Below are 23,815 nucleotides of genomic sequence, written 5' to 3'. Positions count from 1 at the left end.
CCATTGACCTAGTTTTTATAAATTAAAAAAAAAAAAAAAACAACCAAAAAAAACAAACAACCCACAATGTCGTACAGTTCCATTTTGTTTTGATCCAGGGGCATCAGTGTTCACAAACACTCCTTGTTTTATGTTTGATAAGTATATCTAAAATGAATATTTCAGTAGGAGTGAAAAACAAACTAAAATGAATTTTGCAGGAGGACGGTCTATTCAGGAGGAGTGTAATGACTATGTCAGAAAGAAAGGTCGCTTAATGGAGGGCCAGGTCTTCCTCAGCACTGCCGGGAATTTAAAATGTAAAGGTGTGGTGCATGCAGTGGGTCCAGTCTGGCAGAATGGGACCAATCAGGAGGAGGAATATCTCCGAGAGGCGGTGTTCAAAAGTCTGGAGATCACGTCAGAGAAGAGATTTACGTCCATAGCGTTCCCAGCTCTGTGTACGGGGGTGTTCGGATATCCAATGCGCGAGGCCACCAGGGTGGTCGTGGTTGCTGTGAGAGATTTCTTTAAAGAGAATTCTGGATCGTCTGTTGATACTGTGTGTTTATGTGATGTGAAGGAAGACACAGTGCAGGGATTTGTCAGTGCCATGAAGAGGGAGATGAAAAATGTGAAAATCAAGTCTGGTGGCTCAGAGAGTACTTCTAGTAAATGGAAGACATCAACAAAAGCACATGGTAATGATTTATTTTGGTTTTCTTTCTGCTTGTTTTATTTTAAGTCGTAATTGATGAAAATTTCAAGAAAATTAGGTCAGTTATTTAAATCAATTTCTCTGTTTTCTAATTAATTTCGAGGCAATTAATCCTTTGATGTGTTCAGATTTCATAGTTAGGATGTGTAATTATTAGGCAGGAGCTCAAATCAATGTGTCTGTCTATCAGTGCTTATAGAATCATTCCATGATCGCTCTGAGCCACTTACACTGAACTCAGTAGACGAAAAATGCATGTTTAAGGCCACTTCTACTTCTATCAAAACATGGCGGAAAATATGGCATTAAATTGCGAGAGAAACTTTTTAAAGTTTTCGTAAATACAGTATGATCGGGGTAGGATCTTCATGATTGGGGAGCTCTACCTCTCCCATGCTTATTTTGAACAGGTTCAAAACAAGCGTAGCAGGATCTTGACAAATAAGAAGTCGAGATATATTATATTAAGGACATTTGTTACAAATGAATTGAACTTCTCTGTTTCCAAATATTTCGGTACAAAATGTGAATATCAATATATGCAATGCATGTAAAAATAACATTACATTCTGAATTACGTCAATTAAGTTGATCAAATCATTAGTGTTTATTGGGTATTTGTTTTCGGAGCTTTTCTGTATAGAGACACTTTGCAATCACTTAAACTCTTTTCACACATTGATTAAAGAATTGCTCTACGTGCATCATGTTGGTAAATACAGTACAAGTATCCATAAATACTCAACAGTAGGAAACTTTCAAACATGCCCGAATTTTGTCCCAAACTGTAAAAATTGGAACTCTTTGAAAGAAGGTAGAAAATTTTGTAGTTAGTGCCTTTGATAGCCTCCACATCATTTAATTTGAACAACTGTTGCATACAGAGATGGAATTAGATGATGTGTTGATTATTCTGATAGCTTTGAATTTCAGTGAGTTTGAGTTCAGAGTGAACACAGAAACCTTGGAATGGTTCTACGTAATAGGATATCTTGAGTATATTTTAAGATACAAACTGTATTTCATTATCAAAGTCAATGGAAGTTGTAGGTTTTGAGGTCAAAAGGTGAAGGTCATGTTGAGATAAGGAATGTAGGATTTTGTGACATGATAACTTTAGAATTTTTCAACTGACAGACTTTATGTTCATTACCAAAGTGGACAATGATGAGACAAAGACTTTTTAATACAGTTTGAGGTCAAAGGTCAAGGCCAAAATGAAGATGGGATTGTGGGATGTGACATTTTGTATATCATTCCACTGATAGGCTTTCATACTCAAGTAAACAATGGTCATAGGAAACACCTATATAATATAAGGTCAAAAGGTCAATTTGATACAAGGCAGTTGAAGGTAAAATGAATACAAATGGACAACAGGACATCACGTGACTTTGCTGTTCTTAAGAAGTGTCTACTCTACTTTAAATGTTGTACATGTAAGATTTCATGTACAATGTGTGCCCAGTGTGTCCTGTCATTGGTATAAAACACAAATGCACCCAAGTCTGCTTATTCATCACGTGTAGATATCGCAATTCATATGAGATTTCCTGACTGATTTGAAATGGAAGACTATTTGAACTTGTGTTATTATTTTTTCAGAAGTGAAGTCTTTCAAACCTTCTCCTGTTGAAGCCGGTAATATTACAATTCGTGTTGTCACAGATCAAATTGCTCAACAACAGGTATGCAAAAAAGTTCTCCTAAATATAAGATTTCTGCTATTCCTTATCTTGAAGGTAGAAAAGAAAATCCATATTAAAATGTAATTTAAAAGCTACATGACTTATACATTGTTGGGGTCATCATTTGATTTTAACAGTAATACTGTGCTTAGTTTTTTGCTTTAAGTGGGCGAATTAAAGACTAGGTGAAACTGTCTTCTCTCTAATCTAACACGCACGTTACTATGTCTGGGCAAAGCAGGTACAGTTTCTACAGTCATCTGGCCCAGAAAATGGATGGTTTCAGTAGGAGTCCCAAAATCTGGCATTCAAATAAGGAATATATTTATAAGCAAACTCAAACTACATTTAACTTGAGCAAAAATTGCTTTGTGTTATACAGTGGAACCCCGTTATTACGTTTTCCATTTTGTCACGATAAAATAACATAATACCGGGGGCAACGTAATAAACGTTCCCAGTGAAATCCGTTAAAATTATCATTTGGAAATTGTATATCATCTGTTGGTACTCTGTGAAGGGGTGTGTGAATATATCTTTACTGTTTCTTTGTTTAAAAGACTATGATACTTTGTTTTATTTACATCTTATCTTCAATGTCCGTAATTCTTCATGTTCTTATCCCTTTTCTTTATTTCGGTATAGGATACATAAGGATGTTTTGATAAACGTTGCTTTTTCTGCATTCGTTTGGACCGCCATTTTGTTCAACTTTAAAACAATGCATTCATGTAAATTTCTCTCAATAACTCGTTCCGGTTCGTATTCAACATTCGTATTAAAAAAATAACAAAACATCATTTTTATTAAGTTCTCTAATTACGCAATACACAACACAATTAAAAAAATCCCACCCCAAAAAACAACAAAACTATAGACACAAAGCGCACACGATACCCAACACTTACACACTTCTCACCAACGATAAACATGCACGGAGAACAATTTAAGTGCAATCCACATAAAAAACGACAGGAGCATGAAGTCGGCATAAAATTGCAAAAATGACAAAATCAATGAAAAAATTCATAAATTTAGGGGGTTTTCCTTTCAGAAAACAGACCATGTGTCAAGCAAATTCATATTCAAGCACATTTTTCATCTTCTAGTTATACACAATATATATTAATTTCATTTTGCTCGACAGATGGGCACACCTTTTCCTAAGCAATAATCTGGATAAAATTTAACAGTTGTTAAGCTCTTTTTGTAAAAAAAATCAGTAAGAAGTCTTATTCATGATGTGATAATGCTATCAAATAAACAATAACTTTGATTTAGTTAATATAGTATACTTGGCATATATATTTAACTTACTCACAACACAGATCAAGCTTAATTCAATACACATTTACAACAGAGAAATATTTTGGGCCTTTTTCTGTACACAGCCGTACCTTGATCTTAATGATAAAATGAAATCATCAGGAAGTGTAGAAAGCCGAAAATAAAATGTGACAAAAATAACCCTGTCTACCTGAGTTATTTATTTTGAAAAAAAATAACCCTGTCTACGTGAGTTATTTAACATGACAAAAATAGTCCTGTCTACGTGAGTTATTTAATGTGACAAAAATAGTCCTGTCTACGTGAGTTATTTAATGTGACAAAAATAGCCCTGTCTACACGAGTTATTTATTGTGACAAAAATAACCCTGTCTACATGAGTTATTTAACATGACAAAAATAAAACTGTCTACATGAGTTATTTATTGTGACAAAAATAACCCTGTCTATAAGAGTTATTAACATTACAAATATAACCCTGTCTACACGAGTTATTTATCGTGACAAAAATAACCCTGTCTACATGAGTTATTTAACGTGACAAAAATAACCCTGTATACGTGAGTTATTTAACATGACAAAAATAATCCTGCATGTTTACATGGGTTATTTAATGTGACAAATATAATCCTGTATACATAGTTATTTCATGACAATTTTAGGTTGATGTAATCGTGAATACGACGTCAAAGGATCTCAAGTTAGGAAATGGTGCAGTGTCGGCCTCTCTGTTGAAAGCGGGGGGACGGACTTTACAGCAGGAGTGTGACCAGAACTACCCCAATGGCATCCAACATGGAGAGATAGCAGTGACATCTGGTGGTAACCTTAGTTGTCAATTCATCTGTCATGGGTCACTGCCTGGATGGGATCAACAGGGTCAAGCACTGAAGGTATTTTGGAAAGAATAAGTATGGGTTAGAAAGAGGAAGACCCCTTTCAATTTTAAGATTTATCAGTTTTGTTGATTGAATTATGGGATATGTATTTTTTAAAGATATTGATTGTGGGGTCCTATCTGACTTGTCAGTTTTGTAGTGGTATTAGGGTCTCCTAGAGATGGCTTTTGATTGTATCAAATCACTAATCACTGGGTAAGTGGCTTCAATTAGGTTTGAAAGACACTAATTCATAATCAACTAATTCATTCTTATTTTACACATGAAATTTTCAATGTCTATTTGATTTGCCTTCATACGAATATGGGTTATATTCCCAAAAGTATATGTCTGATGAAATGCAGATATAACAAATCAGTGTACAATTCAATGTGGTAAGAATAAATACGCTGGACATTTAAAAGTTAGGATTCAATGTGGTAAGAATAAATACATTCGACATCCAAATGTTATTCTGAGATCATCCTTCAGTCTTTTGACTATTGTAGCTCTTAACTTTGTTAATATTAATTAATCTATTAACTTGACTTAATTCCTTCTCTCCCCCTGGAGAATAGGGCCCCGAACATGCATCCTCAAATATCTCCTGTCTTGGGCTGCCTCTCCCCCTGGAGAACGGGGCCCCGAACATGCATCCTCCAATATTTCCTGTCTTGGACTGCTCTTGCTCTTGCACTTTTGTTCCAACTAGTGAACCCTACTTGTGCTCTATATTAACCTAGTTAATATCAATTCACATTCAAATAGTATATGTATTAAAGTCAATAGCAACTGAAAAAATATTGAAATTCTACATGATTTTATTCAGATTTTAAGGACTTTCTTGAAAAAGTGTTTGGACCACGTAGACAAGAATAGATTGTCATCCGTGGCATTCCCTGCTATGGGAACAGGAAACCTTGGATACCCCAAGGCTACTGTAGCCCTTGAAATGTTTGATGCCGTCAATGATTTTGGCTCTAACAACCCCTCAACTACCATCCGTGATGTCAGATTTGTATTGTATGAAAAGGACACGGAAACCATCAAGGTAATCACTATTGATTAAAATTGAGAAGTCTTGATTAAAGATCAGAAGATTCTATTAAATCCATTCTCTAGCCATTCCTATGTGTGTATTACTGTGAAGTTATTTAAGAGGAACTTGCTTTTGAAGAAATTTCAGTTATAAGAAATAATTTAAAAATTCCCTGCCATATTTTGTTATGCCCCTGGAATCGAAGATTTGGGGGCATCTGGTTTTTGGTCTGTCTGTCTATGGTAATTTTTTTTATTCTTGGTCATATCTTTTACACCATAAGAGATGAACCTTTGATATTTGATATGTGTATTCCTTGTGGCAAGAACTTTGCATTGACACCAAAATCTTTAACCTGGTGACCTTAACATTGACCTTTGACCTACTTTAAAAAAATTTGAAGATAAGCCATATCTTTCAAATCATAAGAGGTACTGCTTTTATATGTAGCATGTATATTTCTTGTGAAAAGACCATTCCAATGGTACCACATTTGTTGATCTTGTGACCTTGCCATTGATCTTTGACCTAGTTTTTGGAAATTTTCTAAAAACTTAAACCTTGGTCATATCTTTCACACCATAAGAGGTAGACCTTTCTTATTTGGTATGTGTATTTTTTGTGACAAGACCTTTCCATTGACAGCAAAATCTTTGACCTGGTGACTTTAACATTGACCTTTGGTCAACTTTTAGACAATTTGGATGTAAGCCATATCTTTCAAATTGTAAGAAATACTGTTTTTAAATTAAAATGTGCATTTGTTGTGACAAGATCTTTCCAATGATACCAGATTTGTTGACCTTGTGACCTTGATATTGATGTTTGACCTAGTTTTTGGAAAGTTTTTAAAAACTGCAATGTCTTACAGTTCCACTTTGTTGTAATAGCGTTTCACAAACATTTCTTGTTTAAATGTTAATTAAAAAGAGTGTTTATAAGGTACTAGTAGTTACAAGGAATTCTTATAGAATTGCAAACTCGGTCACAAGAAAATCTTGATTACAGTAAAACACAGTTACCGCAAACATGATTATAATTAATTCATGGTTATAGCGAAGTGATTTTCATTCCCTATAGTTTTAAAACATATGACCTTACTGGATATAACAAATTGTGTTTGTAGGGAAACAAGATTGTTTTTCCCCAGCACTTCGCTATAAGTGTGTTTTACTGTATAAGGAACGGATAAATATTGAAAGAAATAACAGGGTGAATCTTTGCAATGTACATTTTTATGTGATTGGTAGCTGCAGAAGTATATTTTTTTCTGTATCTTGTATTTTGAATTGATACCAGGCATTCATGACAGAAGAAAAAAAGCAGGGAGGAGGAAGTGGTCGTCATGGAAGACAGTTTGGGACCAGTTCTCATTACCATTCAACTCCAATGTCTAGTGGTTAGTCAGTTTGATTATAGATATATCCATGTGTAAAAGTAAATCTGTCGGATTCTGATGAAATGAAAGATACATGCTCAGTTAGTAGATCCAGTGAACCTTTTGCTATTCTGATGAAATGAAAGATACATGCTCAGTTAGTAGATCCAGTGAGCCTTTTGCTTTGTTTGCTGTACGTACTAATTGAGCATTTGTCTTTGCATTTTATCAGGTTCCATGGCATTGGATATAGCACCGGATGTCACAGATCAAGGTTTTAAGCAAAACCCCATGAATCCTAGATATCCGTACCCTGGATTTCAAGGACCGTATGGGTTAAGACAGGAGGAGAATAGTGATCCGTTATTTGGTGTTGAAAGATTGGATGCTTATCAGAGATTGGACCGACCGTATACTAAGCCCAAATTTGATTTGTCATCAGAAACCTTTGAAACCAATACTTATCCACCTCGACAATTTACATCTGTTACTACAACTCCACCGACTTTTCCAGTTCCAACTCAGCGATTCAAACCTGTTACTACAACTCCATCGACTTTTCCAGTTCCAACTCAGCGATTTAAACCTGTCACTAGAACTCCATCGCCTTTATTCGGAAGGTCAAAATCTGTTTCTACAATGGCTCTTAAAAAACTTCGTCTGCAGAAAATTCATTCTTTTCCCGGAATCAAAAGTGAATCAGGTGACTGGTTGGAAGATAGTATTATGGACAAGGCTATGAGTATAGTGAAGAAACACTTCCCACACATACTAGGGCTGCAGGAGACTTGTGTGGCGTCAGTCACAGGCCAGCATGGACTGAATCAACACTCATCCAAGTTTTTACAGATCGTCAACACGAAAGGCAATCACTGGATTCTGTTATCCAATATTGGATGGGACCACCACCATGTTCGTGTGTTTGACAGTTGCTACAGAAAGTTGAACCCTGATACTAGAAGTTGTATCGTGTCGCTGGTACCTGCAAATCAAAATTTGATCAAAGTTCTGATGCCAGCCTATCAGAGGCAGGAAAACAAGTCTGATTGTGGGCTGTTTGCTGTGGCGGCCATGTTTGCTCTTGCTCTAGGCAATGATCCATCAAAGTGCTACTGGGATTCTAAGAAAATGAGATCGTTTTTGAATATCTGTCTGCAGAGCGAGTCTTGCCAGATGTTTCCATCCAGCCAAACTCGTGTGAAACAACTTCGAGAGAAAGAATATGATATTGAAGTCTGTCGAAGCTGCTGCAGGTTTCCCAGTGATAATGCCATGCTGAGGCTCTGTTCTAACTGCCAAACAGGGTCAATCAAGATGGATGAAAACATGTTTTAGGGAAAGTTTTTGCAAATTGTTAAGTTCATACAAGACATTTCTGACATTTTTTTCTAAAATTATATTTTCATCTCCTCTGAAGGTGAAGAGTTCTTGTATAATTTCCAAGAAGTGTTTTGATTAAATAGGATGTAAGTAGATTGTACCCGAAATGTCACTAAAAATAATACATTACTGAGAAACATCGCACATGTCTTTAACCCCCTAAGGCAGTCACTGAATTCTGTTATCGACCATCAATATTAGAGTCTTTGACAGCCACTATAGAAAATCTGGCATCTGATACTGCACCTGGACTATGACACACGTCAGAAATAATCACAGAAGACACTGTATAAGACTAATGTTGCTCATCAGTTTCTTTCTTTGGTTGATCGGCTTGAAAAATTGCAATACTTTGTTAGCTTCACATGGTCAAAGGTCAAGAGTGAAACTGAACATAGTAATATATTGTCTCCTTTTTATTTTGAGAATCATTTGCTTGATTTACACCAGACTTTGTAAACTGGTACATCGTAAGGATTAGATGAATCCTATTGATTTTTGGGTTCACATGGTCAAAGGTCAAGGGTCAAACTGGTCATAGTAATATATTGTCTCCTCTGTATTTTGAGAATCATTTGCTTGATTGACACCAAACTCAGGGTGTCAAGTTCCTATTTATTCCTATAATTTCCTATAAACTTGTTGGTTCCTATATTTTCCCTTTAAGTCATTAAAATCCCTATAAAGTCCTATACATCCAAAAAAGTGACAGTCCTATTTTCAAAAATGATAAAAAAAAAAACCCAAAAAAAACCCAACCAAAATCCAGGAGTTGATATGCTAGATTAATATTTGATTAGATTGTTATGAAGAGAATAACTATGATGATTGTATAAGAACTGTCTGTTGGATGAAAAACTGTCCACATCTGAAAGGATTTTGTCTTTGTTTATGTTTAATATTATTTCTTCTCCAGTAAGATACTTTGCTAGAATTTTATGCAGAAACAATGAACTTTTATATGAATTCTTTGATAAAAACCCGATTTATTCCTATAAATCTGCTGTAAAAATCCCTATATTTGCCCTATAAACTGCAAACAAAATTCCTATAATCCTACATTTTTTAGACCAAAAGTGGCTTGACACCCTGCAAACTTCGTACACTGGTACATTCTAAGGAGTAGATGACCCCTATTGATTTTGAGGTCACATGGTCAAGGGTCAATCCACTCTGGTCATGGGTAGATATTTTCTTCTCAATATCTTGAATTGTTTTAGATCTACTATCAATTAAATGATACTTGTGTATAACCCTTTTTAATTTTGCACCATTAAGGGCATACATGTTCCTGAAAGATTTCTTGTCTGTCAGAATTCCCATTCATTAAAATAGACATACTATATTAATCAAGATTCATATGTGCATTGTTTACAACTGCAGCGCATTCATGAGGAAATGGTCAACATTACAATTGGTAAAGATACCAAAGGCAAAAATATTGGTTTTGTAAATATAATCACCCGAATGTATTGCAAATTTTGCTAATTTTTATGAATTATTTCATTTGATATCGTCATCTGTTACGAGTGATTTTGTTTTGAATGGTGATTCTCAATAATGAACCAGTGATGTGATGAGTTTTTTTTATACTCCTGACTCTATGACCTTAGCCTTTCACAAATTGTCATTATTGGGCTAGGCATCATTCCAAGTTTCATCTTTACTATCTAAGGATTTTCTGATCGCTCTGCACTAGGGTTCTACTCCCCAGAGCAGAGTGGACCTAATTCCCCTTGGCTGTAGTGAGGATGTCCATGCATTGCTATCACTAGCTGTACAACACACCTTTGTCTACATTTTACGTACAGATTTTCCTGCGGTTATATACTACTTTACTGTTGTAGATGGTTGTACTTGAGTCACTGTGACCATTTTGTAGGCATTTTTTGTGTACTTTATATTTTCTACTTATACTGTGTTAAATAGAAATATCATACATCTGCTTTATAAATCTGTGATATACCCCCAACACAACTTTCATTTATATTGTTTTGATGTACCTTGTGATGATTTGGGTGCTTGCTGCTCTTGGTGATGCACTGTTGCTATTGGTGACAAATTGTTGCTGTTGTCGACAAACTGTTGCTATTGGTGATACACTATTATGGTGTTTTGTTTCATACTTTTCTTCATTAAATGTTTTTTATGCTTGGCTTGATTTTCCTGTTGTAAGTACATAGGAGATAAAAGCATACTGGAGTAGAGTGTAACTTCAATCATTTGATGACTCGTCACTCAACCTTCAGCGTAATTCAGAGATTAGGCCCTGGTGGGCGTTTGTTGCATCTATAGTATTACATGCCAGGAAAAATCCTGGTAATTCCTAGTGTGTAATAGATGTAACAAACTGCCACCAGGGATGTATATATCATCAGATCATGTGTATCTCAAAATGAGTGTCAGTTTTTAACATATAACATATTCACTGTTCAATGGAAGGTCACAAAATGAATGAAAATTTAGAATTTCCTCATTTTTGGCCAAAATTGACAAATTAGATGCACATGATGCTTCAGAAAATCTAGAGCAAACAGTTGCTTACCATTCAAACTTTGGTGAAAAAACATTTTTTGGTCATAAACTTCTCTCGTTTTCATCTTCTCTGAAGAATCATAATACCATTATCAATTTAACACAAAACTTGACAAAGTAATTTCGGAGAAAGTGGATTCTAGTTTATTCAAAGAAAGGGCCATGAAGCCTTCCAAGAAGAGATTATAAATTGTGGAAGTAGGTGTGATTTTAGAAGGCAAGATTATAAATAGTAAAAGTAGGCGTGGTTTTAGAAGGAGAGATTAAATAGTAAAAGTAAGTGTGGTTTTAGAAGGAGAGATTGTAAATAGTAAAAGTTGGTGTGGCTTTAGGAGAGATTATAAATAGTAAAAGTAGGCATGGTTTTAGAAGGAGAGATTATAAATAGTAAAAGTAGGCGTGGTTTTAGAAGCAGAGATTATAAATAGTAAAAGTAGGCGTGGTTTTAGAAGTAGAGATTATAAATAGAGAAGTAGGCGTGGTTTTAGGAGAGATTATAAATAATAAAAGTAGGCATGGTTTTAGAAGGAGAGATTTTAAATAGTAAAAGTAGACGTGGTTTTAGAAGGAGAGATTATAGATAGTAAAAGTAGGTGTGGTTTTAGAAGCACTTCACACGGGTAATCTACTGTTTTTGAACATTTTCTTCAGTTTCTCTAAACTTGGCATGTAGAATCAATGAGGTAAGAGGGACTTGTGGTCACTGCACCCCAAAATGAACAGAATGGAAATAATGTGATACATTCTATGTAAACACTTTCATTTGGGGTAAATGGTGCAAACTTTACATTATATTAGTGTGAGGGAAGATTACATTACGGAAGAAAAAACCCAGAGCAATGTGTAAAAACTAGGAAGTATAAAGTTTCGTTAAAATACTAAAGGATTTTAAAAGTGGGGAAAAAAACAAATCCAAAATGCCATGTGTAAAGTCTTGAGGAGCATTAAAAGGGAGTCTTTTGTATGAAAGGATTATATTGTTGTTCAACCTTTACAGCCCTACACATATTCTATAGTGATGGTTTTAGAGTGAATGTTTTAAAGTGTTGAGAAATTAATCATTAAGAGAATCTAACAGTTAAGGCTGTACAACAATGCTAAGAATATGAAGCAGTGTTACCAGTGGTCTGAAGAATATTACCATTCGGAAAAACTTGTGTAACTGTTTTGTAATCTGCAATTTGATTGGTTGAAGTACTGATGTTTGAGGCAGTTAAATGAGCATTAACAAGATGGAAAGCTTTCCATTGTGACGTAATTATAGAATGATGCAAACCTAAATATGTGTCATATTTCATACAACAAAATAGCAAAAATATGAAATAAGACGTAAATATCTAGCAAAATGCATAAATTGCATTAGATTGGGAATAACTTTTTTTCAAACATCCACTTGTGACCTTTAAACAGCACTAATGGTCACAAATGAGAAGACGAGTATTATTTCCTTAACGGGCAACATTTGCCATTTCTATGAAACATACAAAGGTCCCAGGAAGCACACAAATAATCATAATCTGTTTCAGGAAACGGAGGTCCATCACCAAGTGGGCGTAACTATGGCGCAAGTTCATCTAGTGATTTGTCGGACTCTGAAGAATTTGTCTTGGACATTGGTAGTCTGGAGTTTCGAGTTTATCAGGGGGACATTACTACAGCCGCGGTGAATGTTATCGTTAACAGCACAAATCCACAGTTTGATCTGACCAGAGGTACAGAGCAAAACAAGATTTCTGAACTTGTGTGTAAATCCCATTACAGTCTACTCCGGATATATTGAAATTCAGGGTACCAACCTGAATTGTTCATTATTTCAAAAGTTCAATTTAACTGATGTTAAACTAAATAATTAATGTTATTGGGGATTTCTTTTTACTTCAACATAATAGGTAGTTCAATATAAGGAACATCAATATAACAGTTCAATAAAAGTGACTTCAATATAACAGATAGTTCAATATAAGTGTCAGACTTCAATATAACAGACAGTTCAATATAAGTGTCAGACTTCAATATAACAGATAGTTCAATATACGTGACTTCAATATAACAGAGAGTTCAATATAAGTGACTTCAATATAACAGATTGTTCAATATAAGTGACTTCAATATAACAGATAGTTCAATATAAGTGACTTCAATATAACAGAGAGATCAATATACATGACTTCAATATAACAGATAGTTCAATATAAGTGACTTCAATGTAACAGATAGTTCAATATAAGCAACATCAATATAACAGTTCAATATACGTGACTTCAATATAACAGAGAGTTCAGTATATTAAGTGACTTTAATATAACAGATAGTTCAGTGTAAGTAACTTCAATATAACAGATTGTTCAATATAAGTGACTATCTGTTATATTGAAGTCACTTATATTGAACTTTTGTGGAATCATCATTGTTCATGGGGAATAGATGTTCGTGGATTTCATGGGGTCACTCTTACCCCCGGATTTACGTGTCCTCGAACATTTTTTATCAAACCAAGTAGAGTTATCTCTCCTAGTGACATTATGTTACATACCCACAAAATTACGTCCCCATGAACCAGCAAAATTTTGCTTACACACAAACATTGGCCCCCACAAATTAAAATGATTCCACAGTATCTGTTATATTGAAGTCACTTATATTGAACTACAAATGTATCTTTTATATTTAAGTCACTTACAGTGAACTAATTTTTATACTGAAGTAAAAATAAAACCCCAATAACATTATTTATATAGTACATGTATTGAACTTTGGATATAATAAACAATTCAGGTTGGTCCCTGAATTTCAGTACAGTGTATATCCAGAGTGGACTGTATTATTGTGGTTAAGGTGGTTATTAACTGCAGAATTTTGTATTTTTGATCGCCAATGATTGGAGTGGAGCATGTTAATATACTGCTGATATTTGAAAATAATTGTTTTAAGGTTTGGTATCAAAGATCATTCTTAAAAAAGGAGGGGATACTATGAAACAGCAAGTTCTTATGAATAGTAAGTACATGTATCTTTCAGATGTGTTGCAAATGGTACTCGAGCCTAAGGCCTCGGAGTAAATCATGCTTTCAATCTAACCAATTGAATTAGTCATGCATTTAAGGTTACATACATGTATAAACTAACTTAAAATTCACAGCAAAGATTGAGAGGTATTTAGAAATGACCCTGTCTGTCTGTCTGTCTGTCTGTCCGTCCGTCCGTCTGCCTGTCCATCTCGCCTCATATATGGGTCGTAATCTTTTACTTCACCTGAGTCATACAGACTGAAGTGAGGTTTTTCCATAGTCATTAGTAGACATTTAAAAGCAAATTAGCTTTTTAATAGGAGTAAATGAAAAGTTTTTGAATTCCAAACTATAGTTACGATGCAGTTTTTGTTAAATTAAAATGAAGCAAAATGAATCTCAAGGTTGAGAAAATAAGGAGGTCTTTTGTGAAATTCGGTGAAAATCATACAATGAATTACATATTTTCAAGCCAGTAATGTTTCTGCCATTGTTTATATTTAAATAAAAGAATTTTTATGTTAAAATTACAACAAAATATTAAAGGTTGTATGAATTTTAATGTGCCAGTTGTGACTTTTTAAGTGTAGCAGTTTTAGTCATGTTGGTGATAGTTGTTAGTAGACATTTAAAAGCGAATTAACTCTTTAGTAGGAGTAAATAAAAAGTTTTCTAATTCCATACTATATGTTGTGATGCTGTTTATTGTTTAATTTTAAAAAATAAAGAAAAAGAAATCTCAGGGTTGAGAAAATAATGAAAGATGAGAACATTGAAACATGGTTACAGTGAACATGCTTATAATGAATTCACACTTATAGTAAAACACAGTTACAATGAACACACTTATGATGAATTCACACTTACAGTAAAACACAGTTACAGTGAACACACTTATAATGAATTCACACTTACAGTAAAACACAGTTACAATGAACACACTTATGATGAATTCACACTTACAGTAAAACACAGTTACAATGAACACACTTATGATGAATTCACACTTACAGTAAAACATAGTTACAGTGAACACACTTATAATGAATTCACACTTACAGTAAAACACAGTTACAATGAACACACTTATGATGAATTCACACTTACAGTAAAACACAGTTACAATGAACACACTTATGATGAATTCACACTTACAGTAAAACACAGTTACAGTGAACACACTTATAATGAATTCACACTTATAGTTATACACAGTTACAATGAACATGCTTATAATGAATTCACATTTATAGTAAAACACAGTTACAATGAACACACTTAAAATGAATTCACATTTACAGTAAAACACAGTTACAGTGAACACACTTATAATGAATTCACACTTACAGTAAAACACAGTTACAGTGAACACACTTATAATGAATTCACACTTACAGTAAAACACAGTTACAATGAACACACTTATAATGAATTCACACTTACAGTAAAACACCGTTACAATGAACACAATTATAATTAATACATGCCTACAGTCAAACATAGTTACAGTGAACACATTTATAACGAATTCACACTTACAGTAAAACACAGTTACAGTGAACACACTTATAATGAATTCACACTTGCAGTAAACCACAGTTACAATGAACACACTTATAATGAATTCACACTTACAGTAAAACACAGTTACAGTGAACACACATATAATGAATTCACATTTACAGTAAAACACAGTTACAGTGAACACACATATAATGAATTCACACTTATAGTAAAACACAGTTACAATGAACACACTTATGATGAATTCACACTTACAGTAAAACACAGTTACAATGAACACACTTATGATGAATTCACACTTACAGTAAAACATAGTTACAGTGAACACACTTATAATGAATTCACACTTACAGTAAAACACAGTTACAATGAACACACTTATGATGAATTCACACTTACAGTAAAACACAGTTACAATGAACACACTTATGATGAATTCACACTTACAGTAAAACACAGTTACAGTGAACACACTTATAATGAATTCACACTTATAGTTATACACAGTTACAATGAACATGCTTATAATGAATTCACATTTATAGTAAAACACAGTTACAATGAACACACTTAAAATGAATTCACATTTACAGTAAAACACAGTTACAGTGAACACACTTATAATGAATTCACACTTACAGTAAAACACAGTTACAGTGAACACACTTATAATGAATTCACACTTACAGTAAAACACAGTTACAATGAACACACTTATAATGAATTCATACTTACAGTAAAACATGGTTACAGTGAACATGCTTATAATGAATTCACACTTATAGTAAAACACAGTTACAATGAACACACTTATGATGAATTCACACTTACAGTAAAACACAGTTACAGTGAACACACTTATAATGAATTCACACTTACAGTAAAACACAGTTACAATGAACACACTTATGATGAATTCACACTTACAGTAAAACACAGTTACAATGAACACACTTATGATGAATTCACACTTACAGTAAAACATAGTTACAGTGAACACACTTATAATGAATTCACACTTACAGTAAAACACAGTTACAATGAACACACTTATGATGAATTCACACTTACAGTAAAACACAGTTACAATGAACACACTTATGATGAATTCACACTTACAGTAAAACACAGTTACAGTGAACACACTTATAATGAATTCACACTTATAGTTATACACAGTTACAATGAACATGCTTATAATGAATTCACATTTATAGTAAAACACAGTTACAATGAACACACTTAAAATGAATTCACATTTACAGTAAAACACAGTTACAGTGAACACACTTATAATGAATTCACACTTACAGTAAAACACAGTTACAGTGAACACACTTATAATGAATTCACACTTACAGTAAAACACAGTTACAATGAACACACTTATAATGAATTCACACTTACAGTAAAACACCGTTACAATGAACACAATTATAATTAATACATGCCTACAGTCAAACATAGTTACAGTGAACACATTTATAACGAATTCACATTTACAGTAAAACACAGTTACAGTGAACACACTTATAATGAATTCACACTTACAGTAAAACACAGTTACAGTGAACACACTTATAATGAATTCACACTTACAGTAAAACACAGTTACAGTGAACACACATATAATGAATTCACATTTACAGTAAAACACAGTTACAGTGAACACACATATAATGAATTCACACTTATAGTAAAACACAGTTACAGCGAACACACTTATAATGAATTCACACTTACAGTACAACACAGTTACAGTGAACACACTTATAATGAATTCACACTTATAGTAAAACACAGTTACAGTGAACACATTTATAATGAATTCACACATACAGTAAAACATGGTTACAACGAACACACTTATAATGAATTCACATTTATAGTAAAACACAGTTACAATGAACACACTTATAATGAATTCACACTTACAGTAAACCACAGTTACAATGAACACACTTATAATGAATTCATGCTTACAGTAAAACATGGTTACAGTGAACACACTTATAATGAATTCACACATACAGTAAAACATGGTTACAGCGAACACACTTATAATAAATTCACACTTATAGTAAAACACAGTTACAGTGAACACACTTATAATGAATTCACACTTACAGTAAAACATGGTTACAGTGAACACACTTATAATGAATTCACACTTATAGTAAAACACTGTTACAATGAACACACTTATCATGAATTACTTATGAATGTGTAACAAATCAATTCATCCATACCACTTTGTTATAAGCATGCTTTACTGTATTTTGAAAATCATTTCAAGAAATACAAGGGTATAAGCATCATTTTGGGTTTTTCACACCTTGGGATTGACCACAGTTTAAAGTTAGAAATGATTAATGCCCAAACCTTTATCTTTATGTCCAAAGAAGGTGACTCAGGTGAACATTTCGGCCTATGGGACTCGTGTTGATGGAGAAGCATCAGAAACTCTTGTATGTAATACAAAGGTTGTTTATTGTGAACTGACAAAATATCGTGAAAATATTGATTGTGTTAGAAATTAGGATAACAAAGGTTTCAACTAGAGATATAGCTATGAGTACATCACACTTATCTGAACAATCATCTTCAAAAAATTCAATGAAAATCAGAAGAATTGTGACGTGTTTAGAAATAGAAAAATATAATGAATTATTTTGTTAAATAACAGAAGCTGAAATGAAAAATTACGGGATGGCTTTAACTACAGCTGTTGGCTTGAACTGCCAGTATGTTCTTCATGTGGACACTGAAACCCAGAATGAAACATGGGAAGACAAGATCATGAAAGCCATGTTGAAAGTTGAGGAAATGGGGTCGAGTCAGTCCATGGCATTTCCTACCCTAGGCCAAGGTATGTAGGTCAAGGTACATTAATGATAGTGAAATATGTAGGTCAAGGTACCTTAATGATAGTGGAATATGTAGGTCATCAAGGTACATTAATGATAGTGGAATATGTAGGTCAAGGTATATTAAAGATAGTGAAATATGTAGGACAAGGTACATTAAAAGACACATTTCGTGTTTTCAAAGTATACAGAATTATACGCATTTTGTCTTCCTTATGCTTATAGAAATTAATTGTAATAGTTCGTTTGCTGAAGTATTGCGATAATTAGCCACAATACGGACTTAAATCTAAGCCCCGATTTCAAAAAGCCTAGTTAATTAGATAGGTAGTCACGTGGTACAGTGACGTCATATGCGACCTTCATCGATCAACTTGTTGTAAAAGTAGTGTTAGATATTTTTAAAAACTCGAGTTTTAGGGGCCAAATTTATTTACCATGGATAACATTTATTTCGATGTTGACAAATTTTCCAAGTCTTATAATATCTTTTAGCCACCAGTGCATACAAATAGCGACCCAAATGTAACGAGGAAAGCGAGTATGAAATTTGCATAAATTTGCAAGTAAATAATGTTTACATGGGATCACTGTCTAAACACTATTTGGTAATGCCATTTCTGTGAACAACTGTAATTAGCGTTGTTGCTTTTCTAAAATAAACAGTGCAATTATTATTAAATTTATTTTTGGAGAAGTTAGATAGGCCTAAATGATACGATTATGTATCATTGACAACTAGGCCTACTGTCACGAGTGCATTTCGTAAAAAAAAATATGATCAAACTTATAGTGAAAATCACAATACATGTACTTTTAAATTATTTTATTCAAGCAATTTTATTAATCATTATTTTTTTTTATCTACACGTTGTTACTTAGGAAGTGGAAGCGCGGCGTGCTGTTGTTGTTGCACGTATACGCGTTCCTTAAAAAAAAGAAAGTTCAATTATCTTTTATCTTTAATTTTTTTCTAAACTACCAGTTGGTAGACACTGCTAGCACAAGTTCTGTCTATATGTTGTTACAAGGTGAAGGTCAGTTGGTGCAAGTGTGTATTGAATTTGAGAGCAGAACAGAAAGCATATGCCGTAGGCCTATATGTAACAGTGCGTAGCTTCGATAGAACCATTTTCTCGCAGTTTATCTACTTCTTTGTCCAAGTGCTTGTTTGAAAAAGTACAGGGACAAATTCTACTGGGTTTTTTTATGGCAAAGTCGTTGTGCCGACAAAAAATATTCACATCTTGTCCCTCATACCTTCCTTCGAAAATTGAAAAAAACCACAGTCCAAATCCTCTCTACTGATAGCAAAAACACCCTTAAACAGCACAAAACACCCTAATGCGGTATTATTTACAAGCCGTTAATGTGATAATTGTTTGTTTGTCAATTAAATCTAATCTGTTTATGAAATGGCTAACAACTGTTTTCAAATTTTCTCACTCGAGGTCGCATATGACGTCACAGATAATGGCGTGTAAAATATCGAAGAAAATATGCATATCACAAGATTTGAATTTCATCGCTTTCAAACTCGAAAACTATGCAAACCGTTTCATTTAAAACACATGTAAAGTAGTTTTAGGCATTAAATGAATTAGAAACATGCGATGTGTCCTTTAATGATAGTGAAATATGTAGGTCAAGGTACCTTAATGATAGTGGAATATGTAGGTCATGAAGGTACATTAATGATAGTGGAATATGTAGGTCATCAAGGTACATTAATGATAGGGGAATATGTATGTAGGTCATCAAGGTACATTAATGTATAGTGGAATATGTAGGTCATCAAGGTACATTAATGATAGGGGAATATGTATGTAGGTCATCAAGGTACATTAATGTATAGTGGAATATGTAGGTCAAGGTACATTGATGATAGTGGTAGTAATAAAATCTAGATAATCTGATAAAGATAGTAGAATCATTTCTCCACAAGTCCTGTCCTGTATATACATAGTAAAGTTATGCCATCCCTAGGGTGATAAAAAGTTGAAAATGTATTTTTTACTTTATTGTGCAGTTTTTCTGTAGTATATGTTTTGTATATGTATAAAGAATTGATCATTATATACCACTGTAGCCAGGTGATCTTATGAGATAATTAATCATATATACCTCAACAGTTAGTAATAGAAAACAAAAGAAATCTCCAAATTTCATCAATTTATAATCCATACAGTGTCTGTTGACTTGTTTCCTGTAATATTTATATTGTTGAAATGCTTTGGAAGAGAAGAATTAAAACAGACTGAAGATAGAATGCATAATTCTGAAATAGAAATGTTTTTTCTCATTTCCAGCTTTTGGACTAAGTCCGGAGAACCTGGCTTCACACTTCTTCCAAGCCATTATCAATGTGCAGGAAAAAGTTATCTCTCTGAAACAAATCCATGTTGTCATCTATGAATCTAAGAATGTTAACAAGTTTTTGGATTCATTTAAATTGTGCTGTCAAAACTACACACCAAAGTCTAAAGGTTTTTTCAAGAAGATTACAAAATGGTTTGGATATGGTAAGTCTGTTCTATGATTACATCTCTTTAAATATATTCCACCTTATTCTGTTCATTTGGAATAAGGAAATTCTGGCCTCTTCATGTTCAAGGATCTAACTTTCATGGTCCAAAATATGTAATAATGATAATGATAAATTAAATACTTTATTTCAAGGTGACCTGATTTAATGCACGTACTATTCTCCCCAAGGGCCTTCCAGTTGATACAATTATATACAAGAATTATCACTTAAAATAGATTCCCAAAAATATGAACACGAAGTTATGTAACAAGTTGAGCCTATATCACTTAATATAATTGAATATCAGTAATAAAAATCACAAAATCTAATATTCCAAATGGCGATTAAAAGACATAAGTGTATAGAATTTATATGATCCTGATCCGACCTCTGGTGTGTCCAGGGGTCTGTGTTTGCCCAACTCTCTATTTTGTATTGCTTGTAGGAGTTATGAGATAGATCAATGTTCGTTATTTGTAGGAGTTATGAGATAAATCAATGTTCGTTATTTGTAGGAGTTATGAGATAAATCAATGTTCGTTATTTGTAGGAGTTATGAGATAGATCAATGTTCGTTATCTTCACCTTTCATATACGTGAAGAACAAAAACATGCTTGAATAGTAATATGGCAGCTGATAATGTATTTCTCCATGTTATTTGAGAAACTCTTGCTGACAGTTTATGAGCTAGTTGATTTAAACAAATATATTGTATTTAAAAATGTTTGTGCTTGGGCTCGCGATTATCTTGGTGAGTTATTTGAATTTCAATCCTCTGCTTCTTATCTCCTGCATTCTGAATAAAATCATGATCTTCGATTACCAAAGTTGTTATTATAATATATTGTGTCTGTCATTTTATAAGGTTAAAAGGACCCCATTGGAAATAAGTCACGTGGCTTTCATGGGGAATGCTGGACAACTCGCCCCCAAGACAACTCGCCCTCAAGACAAGTCGCCCCCTCTTAGGACAACTCGCCCTCTCTTAGGACAAGTCGCCCCCTTCTCTTGAGACAACTCGCCCCCAATATTATATATAAATATATTATCACATTTTATTTTTATGTTGTGTGTGTGTGTTATTTACACTTTTAACCCTATAAAGATACGTCTTTTTATTACATACTTTAACACGAATGGTAAATTCTAATAGAATTATACACAGATTTTATCATTGCATTTCAGAAAAAGTTATATTTTTCATAAATCAATTGGCAAGGAAAATTATATTTACTGATCTTCAGGTAATTGATTAAATGTCTCCAATACTGAGAAAATTTTGGGGTTTGGGTGTGTGTAGGGTTTTTTGTTGTTGGTTTTTTTTATCGATATAGTATACAATGTACATAAGTGTAAAGGTGAAGCATGAATATTCTGATACATGTAATTATCTTTTAATGCGTTTCTCAACTAATTCCCGTTGAAAAATAATAAAATTCCCATTTTAGAAATTGTATAACGGCTTTGCTTTACTGATTGAAGTGATTCTTTTTACGCGGGGTGATTCTTTTTACGCGACGATTTCAAAGTGTAAAGAACTCTGATGATGAGTACCTCATAACGTTTAAAGTAAATTTATAACAGCTTGGGGGAAATCAAACAATTAGATTTAACAACAGACGCATATTATTGATAATTATACTACGTCAGCTGTAGACCAAGCTAATACTCTCCCTATACCAAACGCTAACTTGTTTCCGCTGAAATTATATATTTTACATGTACATAAAAGTGATGATGAATTTACTGAACCCAAACACTGGATTTTCACTCAAATCTGTCGTCTTGCATAAAAAGACACGAAGTTCGGGTGTTTATGTGAACACGTCTTATTGTCTGTGATGTATATACTATCTATAAGAAATTCATTAATTTTTACTAAACACCTCTTGGATTTAGACCAAAAATAACAATTGTAAACATGTATTATATGTATGATATGAAGGAGCGAGATATCTCAAGAGAGGGGGCGAGTTGTTCCGAAGAGGGGGCGAGTTGTCTTGAGGGCGAGTTGTCTTAGGGGCGAGTTGTCCCGATGAGGGGGCGAGTTGTCTTGAGGGCGAGTTGTCTTGGGGGCGAGTTGTCCTGATACCTTCATGGGTAATCCTTGGCATAAAAGTGTATACATTATATCCACCATATTTTAAATGTCAAATAGTTTAAAGAGTTTTCCTTTGTACCTATGTATTGTACAAGATTTCTCATTTTAAATGTATGTCTTCTACGATATTTTCTTGTATATTTTCCGATTCCTAAATAAATAAACTAATTATTCAAGACCTCTTTACAATTCTCAGGTGTGAACCTGTGGACTTAAGAAAATTCAAAGTCCATGGGGCCTCAGAAAAATTTCTAGATCGTGATTTCAAGCTATTAAAAGAAAACTGCTAAAGACCAATTGTATGGTTAATCAAAATAAAATTGTTTAGTTTTGAAAGTTATATTTTGTTTGATTGGAGTATGGAGGGTTACAGATAAAATTTCAGAGCTATAGTAAACTCTCTCAGATTGATCAAACTTTTAATCTAAGTTAAGAAAGTAAAAGGACATATCAAAACCAAGTTTTAAAAATTGTTTGTTTTGGCATTGGTAGGGAAAGAAAAGAGTGACATTTTGGATAGTGCACGTAAAAATCCACGCATCGTAGAGGACACACGGTCAGTCACATTCGTGATCTATGCCAAAACAAATGAACAGATCGAGAAAGCCATTCGAAGCATTGATGCTGGCATGGAGTCGCATTTCAAAAATAAAGTCTTTACTGACTCTATAATTAGACATTTTTCCACAAGTCAGGTATGTATTTAATAATTTTTATATCCATTAATTTAAGACAAACATATGATACTCCAAGACAGGGAGAGGTTTACATCAGTACGATAAGTACCACTATGTACTTAACACATGTTCATTTATGATAAACAATTGAGCTATATATGACAGATACATTGCCTATTTGATGTAAAATTTAATTACCCACACTCAGTCAGCTTAAATCTTTGTGTT

General features: G+C 33.6%; 1 protein-coding gene across 2 annotated transcripts in view; it reads left to right on the top strand.

Annotated features, from left to right (window-relative positions):
- The window catches only part of LOC125657812 (protein mono-ADP-ribosyltransferase PARP14-like), a 50,750-nt gene that overhangs the window by 13,441 nt on the left and 13,494 nt on the right, over positions 1–23,815 (top strand). Inside the window, exons 10-19 of one of the 2 annotated variants that reach the window (XM_056150140.1) lie at positions 201–680; positions 2,303–2,385; positions 4,335–4,565; positions 5,380–5,601; positions 6,889–6,988; positions 12,409–12,594; positions 13,814–13,879; positions 18,101–18,283; positions 20,591–20,803; positions 23,403–23,605. In XM_056150140.1, the coding sequence (XP_056006115.1) occupies positions 201–680; positions 2,303–2,385; positions 4,335–4,565; positions 5,380–5,601; positions 6,889–6,988; positions 12,409–12,594; positions 13,814–13,879; positions 18,101–18,283; positions 20,591–20,803; positions 23,403–23,605 (1,967 nt within the window). Of the gene's footprint in view, positions 1–200; positions 681–2,302; positions 2,386–4,334; positions 4,566–5,379; positions 5,602–6,888; positions 6,989–7,199; positions 10,504–12,408; positions 12,595–13,813; positions 13,880–18,100; positions 18,284–20,590; positions 20,804–23,402; positions 23,606–23,815 lie in introns of those variants that run through there. The other variant, XM_056150141.1, reaches the window with a different exon arrangement.

This window comes from Ostrea edulis, chromosome 9 (assembly GCF_947568905.1).
Source record: "Ostrea edulis chromosome 9, xbOstEdul1.1, whole genome shotgun sequence".
NCBI classification, from domain to species: domain Eukaryota; kingdom Metazoa; phylum Mollusca; class Bivalvia; order Ostreida; family Ostreidae; genus Ostrea; species Ostrea edulis.
The sequence above is the reverse complement of the archived record's forward strand: the minus strand, read 5'-3'. Positions and strand labels throughout refer to the sequence as shown.